The sequence below is a fragment of the Trachypithecus francoisi genome, unplaced genomic scaffold (genome assembly GCF_009764315.1).
Source record: "Trachypithecus francoisi isolate TF-2019V2 unplaced genomic scaffold, Tfra_2.0 Lachesis_group3, whole genome shotgun sequence".
NCBI lineage: Eukaryota > Metazoa > Chordata > Mammalia > Primates > Cercopithecidae > Trachypithecus > Trachypithecus francoisi.
The window spans coordinates 47,018,099-47,024,098 of record NW_022681468.1 but is presented as its reverse complement, the minus strand read 5'-3'; the positions used below and the strand labels follow the sequence as shown (position 1 = coordinate 47,024,098).

The following is a 6,000-nucleotide window of genomic DNA, read 5'->3' as shown; positions in this document are numbered from 1 at the left end:
CACCAGAAGCTAGGAAAAGGCAAGAAAGAAGGTCAGGTACGGTGGCTCACGTCTGTTATCCCAGCACTTTGGGAGGCTGAGGCTGGCGGATCACCGGAGCTCAGTAGTTCAAGACCAGCCTGGGCAACATGGTGAAACCCCTCTCTACAAAAAATACAAAAACTAGCCAGGCAAGGTGGCACATGCCTGCAGTCCCAGCTACTTGGGAAGGTGAGGCAGGATAGCTTGAGCCCAGTCTGGAGTGCAGTGAGCCAAGGTTGCACCACTGCACTCCAGCCTGGATGACAGAGAGAGACCCTGTTTAAAAACAAACAAACAAACAAACAAACAAACTGGCCAGGTGCAGTGGCTCACACCTGTAATCCCAGCACTTTGGGAGGCCGAGGCGTGGTGGTACGTGTCTGCAATCCCAGCTACTAGGGAGGTTGAGGCAGGAGACTCGCTTGAACCCAGGAGGCTGAGGTTGTGGTGAGCTGAGATCACGCCATTGCACTCCAGCCTGAGCAACAAGAGCGAAACTGTGCCTCAAAAAAAAAAAAAAAAAAAAAAAAAAAAAAGGCTTGGCAGGGTGTAATCCCAGGACTTTGAGAAGCCAAGGCAGGCGGATCACCTGAGGTTAGGAGTTCGAGACCAGCCTGGCCAACATGGTGAAACCCCATCTTTACTAAAAATTAAAAAAATTAATAAAAATAAAAATAGCCGGGCATGGTGACAGGCGCCTGTAATCCCAGCTGCTCAAGAGGCTGAGGCGGGAGAATCACTTGAACCTGGGGGACAGACGCTGCAGTGAGCTGAGATCGAACCTGGGCAACAGACCAAGACTCCAGCTCAAAAAAAAAGAAAAAAAAAAGACAAGAAAGGATCCTCCTCAAGAGCCTTCAAAGAGGACATGACCTTGCTCTTGCTGACACCTTGATTTCTGACTTCTCACCTCCAGAAGTGTGAAAGAATAAATTTTTGTTGCCTCAAACCACCATTTGTGGTACTTTGTTACAGCAGTCCCTAGGAAACAAACACAGCTGGTGAGCTGTCATGGAAAACATAGAATGAGTAATAACACTTCATCATTTCAATAGTTTCAGAAACAATTTCAAATTGATCCTTACAAATACCTTGTGAAGCAGCAGAACAGTTTACAGATAAGGAAGTGGATGATCAGAGGTATTAGGGACCTGACAGAAAGTGGCAGAAACGGAATCTGAACCCAAGTGAGGGGTCCTATTCAAATACTCTGACCCTATTAAGCAAAAAATTTAATCTCTTCCCACGTTTCTTACAGTTTTCTTCCTCATGGTAACTCCAACTTCATCCTCCTATCTCCGGCAATTTGCTTTCAAGGAGGATCATTGATCAGTAATTTGGACTTAAACATGAATTTTACTAATATCGCATTCCAAATTTCTGCATTGTTACAGCATTAGTTTTTGTTATGGAAATAGCTTATTCCCAACTACCCCACTAACTCTTGTTACCAACCATTAGAGTAGGGCTTTTTTTTTGAGAGAGAGAGACAAGCTCTCACTGTTGTTGCCCAGGCTGGAGTGCAGCGGCACAATCCTGACTCACTACAGCCTTAGACTTCTTGGGCTCAAGGATCCTCCCACTTCAGCCTCCCAAAGTGCTGGGATTACAGGTGTGAGTCACTGCGCTCGGATAGCTGGGACCATCTTAATACAGTATAACCTCATCTTAACTTGATTGCATCTACCAATACTCTATTTCCAAATAGGGTCACATTCTGAGGTTCCCAGTGGACAAGAATTTTGGGGGGACGTTCAACCCAGTACATCAGCTAAATATTGCTATTCCTCACCGATTTACCCTTGAGCCTCTTTTCTTATTGTACAGCCTCTCCTTTGACAGTCTTTTCCACTCCTATGCATAGGAATGCATAATATTTGCAGAAAAAAATTAGAGCTAATATTTGCAGAAAAAAATATTTTCACAGAAAGCTGTGAACTGACAAAGATGTAAACAGTAATGTAAATGTTAAAAGTAACAGCAACAACAGCAATTACTTTTGCACCAACCTAATAGGGGCCTTTGCTTCAATGCTCCTTCTACTAAACCATCCCGACCGCTCCTCCATAGATAGAGTCAAGATTCACAGATGCCACTTTAGCTTAATTCTGGAGTAAAATAAAAACTTTCAGAAAGACTACTAACTAAAGCATGGTCTGTACGTATTATTCTCTAAAGCATCAGTAGCATAGGCTTTGCAATTAGGAAGTCTGTGGGTTTGCTCCTGGCTCTGCCGTGGGACGCCGGGAAAGTTAATCTCTCTGAGCGTCGGTTCCCACAGATAAGAAAACACATATTCTTGGTATTTCTTGAGAACATTAAATATTAGGCAAAACGCCTAGCACAGAACAGGGGCTCAGCATCTTTTGCCCCCCAAGAGCGTGAATCAGAGCTTTGGGTTTGCGTCGTCTCTCGGGGACCCCTGCGCCGCCAGGTCCTCAGGGACCTTTTCACAGTGAGCTGAGGCCGAACCTCTTCACAGCCGCCCGCGGGTGCGGCTTTGGGGCGTGGTGGGCGGGAATGACAGGGAGGCCGGCTCCGCCCCCTCGGGGCGCCCCGCGCGCCTGATCGCCGCGGCCTCCGCACACCCGCACTCGGATTCGCGCCTGCCAGCGCCTCTTTTCCCCTAGTCCTGGAGACGGCCTCACCTGCAAGAATTTTGGTCCAACGCGGGGTGAGGCACAGCCTTGGACAGCCCGGGTCCGGCGCGCCGCCGCCGCTCGTGGCCCCCGCCGCCGCCGCTGCCCGAGCGCCGGAGCCCCAGCCCCGCCCCCCGAGCGCCGAGACTTGTTCGCGGCGGAGACTGCGACCCTCTTCTCTCAGTCTTCCTTACTACCATGCCGCTCTACGAGGGCCTGGGGAGCGGCGGAGAGAAGACAGCTGTCGTGATCGACCTGGGAGAGGCCTTTACCAAGTGAGTGGCCGTGACGCCAGCTGTGTTCGACCCGAGGGGAGGGCGGGTGGCCGAGCCCCAGGCACTGCCTAGATCCTCATCGCGGACTCGCTGGGCAGCTCCGGGCATTTCCCTTTTCTTCAACCAGCGCCCTTGCAAATAACAACCCTTATTATTTCTTCCATGGGCAATGGGAATTCGAGGATCGGAGTCTGACTCCCAGAGAGGCCCAGGAAGCTTCGATTGAATTGCCCTCTTCGCCGCCCTTTGTCATCACCCCAAACCCAACAAACCCTTTGGAATCATCTGTGTAGGGGATGACAACCGTGACCTAGGCCCCGCTTACCCTGGGCTCATCAGATGTGGAAGGCAGCCAACGGAATGTAAATGTTCGAGGACGTGTTTCATCATAAAATATTGAACGGAGCTTATTTTGGTGCTGAAAATGCAAAGATGTTTCAGACAGGGCTCTCGCTCCTCAGGAATTAGGGAGACTGGGCACATTAACAGGTGAAACCCTACAGATAACACTCGGGAAATCCTTTGTTGGCTCCCCTAAACTCTAAGGTTAGATTTGACATGTTTTAAACAAACCAACGTGTAAACACTAGAGAGGAGTTTCTCGACTCTTTCGGATGGCATAGTTCTCTTTAATGGCTGGATGAAAACCACAAATGCACAAACCCTAAGATATTTACACACAGTTTCAGGGAATTGGAAGACAGTCATTGTGGTCCTGGGACCCCAGATTAAGAGTCTTTGTGATGGGCTCAACAGAGAGGGAAGTAACAGGCAATTACATCATATATGTGTTTATGAAAATGAAACATTTGAAAAATCTTTTTGTATCTCTAGGCACTTCCTGACGTATAGTAGGTATTTAATAACTGTTTATTCACTAAGTGTTTAAAAGAGCCTATTTTAAAATTGGAACTCAGGAACTCCAGAATTGGATTAAACATAGTCCTTGATTAATGACATTCTCTTATTGTTCTATGCAACACCCTTCCTTATTTGTATTTTCTTATAAAAATTATTTTCAAAGCATAATAAGCAATATGAGGCTTTTATTCAAAGATAATTATTTTGGCTGTACTTGGAAGAAATAAGCAGAAAGCTATATTTGAAAAAGACAGCAGGAGGATGATAAGATAAATATATGAAGTAAAAAAAAGAAATTGAAGTCTAATGGCTTGCATTCTGAGATGTTTGAGGAGCACTGATGCAAGTAAACATGGAGATGGGAATAGGAGGAGATGGAGATAATTATTTGGGAATACGAGGAGAGCAGTACCAAAAACTAGACAGGACAAGAAGACAGGGTGTTAAGACTAAACTAGTATGATGATCATTTTTAGCAACGTTTTTAGCAAAATTTTGTTTTACTAACATGAAACAAAAATGGAAATAGCTAAATACTCAAGAGCATCGTTTTTAAAATAATGCAATAATGCAGTTTTAAAATGATACTGTAATCCCAGCACTTTGGAAAGCTGAGGCGGGCCGATCACTTGAGCCCAGGAGTTCGAGACCAGCCTGGGCAACATGAGGAAACCCAACTCTACAAAAAATACAAAGTTTAGCCGGCCATAGTGTTGTGCCGAAATCCTAGCACTTTGGAAGGCCAAGGGGGAAGGATCGCTTGAGCCTGGAGGCGGAGGCTGCAGTGAGCTGAGTTTGTGCCACTGCACTCCAGCCTGGGCGACAGAGCGAGACCTTGCCTCAAAAAAAAAAAAAAAGTGAAAATGATAGCAATGAAGATTACGTTAATATGGGCAGAAGCTTACCATATGAGTTAATTATGTATGAAGTGTGATTATAACTATGTCAAATATGTATGCATAATCATAAGAAGACTGAAAGTGAATATACCAATATGGGAGCTAACAATATTAGAATGATGGAATTATGAGTGATACAGATGAATTATATGAATGAAGTCAGGTAATGTAGTACAGATTCAGAGTTGTAGATATGTCTTGCCTAAAATTCTGCTAAAATTAACAACTAGGAAAAAAGTTGGCCAGGCACAGTGGCTCACGCCTGTAATCCCAGCACTTTAGGAGGCCAAGGCGGGCGGATCACGAGGTCAGGAGATTGAGACCATCCTGGCTAACACGTTGAAACCTCTTCTCTACTAAAAATACAAAAAAAAAAATTAGCCAGACGTGGTGGTGGGCGCCTGTAGTCCCAGCTACTCGGGAGGCTGAGGCAGGAGAATGGCGTGAACCCGGGAGGCAGAGCTTGCGGTGAGCCTAGATCTTTTGCCACTGCACTCCAGCCTGTGTGACAGAGCCAGACTCCATCTCAAAAAAAAAAAAAAAAGTAAATGCTGCCTTAAAATATTACATTAGTTTTTTTAAGTATCACTAATTTGATAGAATTTTTTTCTGTTAATACACAAGCATTAATAAATAGTATTAACTTACTAGTTTTGTGGAGTGATTTTTTTTAATCCCTTTAAATACATCAGAGATATTTTCAAATGCTATTGTGGCCATTGTTTTGAAATGAATACAGGGAAAATTGGTTTCTGTGACAAATATTTAAAAGAATACTATAAGTTGTTTCAATTTTCCATTTATTTGCAGGTGTGGATTTGCCGGAGAAACTGGTCCAAGATGTATAATTCCTAGTGTGATAAAAAGAGCTGGGATGCCTAAGGTATTTTAAAAAAAACAAATTAGCAAAATAAATACGGTGCTATAAAATATCTTAAAATATGACTTCAAGTAAGATTGATTAAAACAGTACCAAAGGCCGGGCGTAGTGGCTCATGCCTGTAATCCCAGTGCTTTGGGAGGCCGAGGCAGGTGGATCACCTGAGGTCAGGAGTTTGAGACCAGCCTGGCCAAGATGGTGAAACCCTGTCTCAACTAAAAATACAGAATTAGCTGGGCGTGGTGGCACATGCCTGTAATCCCAGCTACTCGGGAGGCTGAGGCAGGAGAATCGCTTGAACCCGGGAGGTGGAGGTTGCAGTGAGCTGAGATCGCGCCATCGCACTCCAGCCTGGGGGGCAAGAGCGAAACTCCGTCTCAAACAAACAAACGAACAAAAACAGTACTAAATATATACTTTATGGC

The 6,000-nt window shown here is 45.1% G+C and overlaps 1 protein-coding gene across 2 annotated transcripts in view; it reads left to right on the top strand.

Annotated features, from left to right (window-relative positions):
* Nucleotides 1-2,560: 2,560 nt before the first annotated feature.
* The window catches only part of ACTR10 (actin related protein 10), a 35,767-nt gene continuing 32,327 nt past the window's right edge, over nt 2,561-6,000 (top strand). Inside the window, exons 1-2 of one of the 2 annotated variants that reach the window (XM_033187907.1) lie at nt 2,561-2,935; nt 5,506-5,578. In XM_033187907.1, coding sequence (XP_033043798.1) covers nt 2,859-2,935; nt 5,506-5,578 — 150 coding nt within the window. In that variant the 5' untranslated portion in view covers nt 2,561-2,858. The remainder of the gene's footprint in view (nt 2,936-5,505; nt 5,579-6,000) is intronic. The other variant, XM_033187908.1, reaches the window with a different exon arrangement.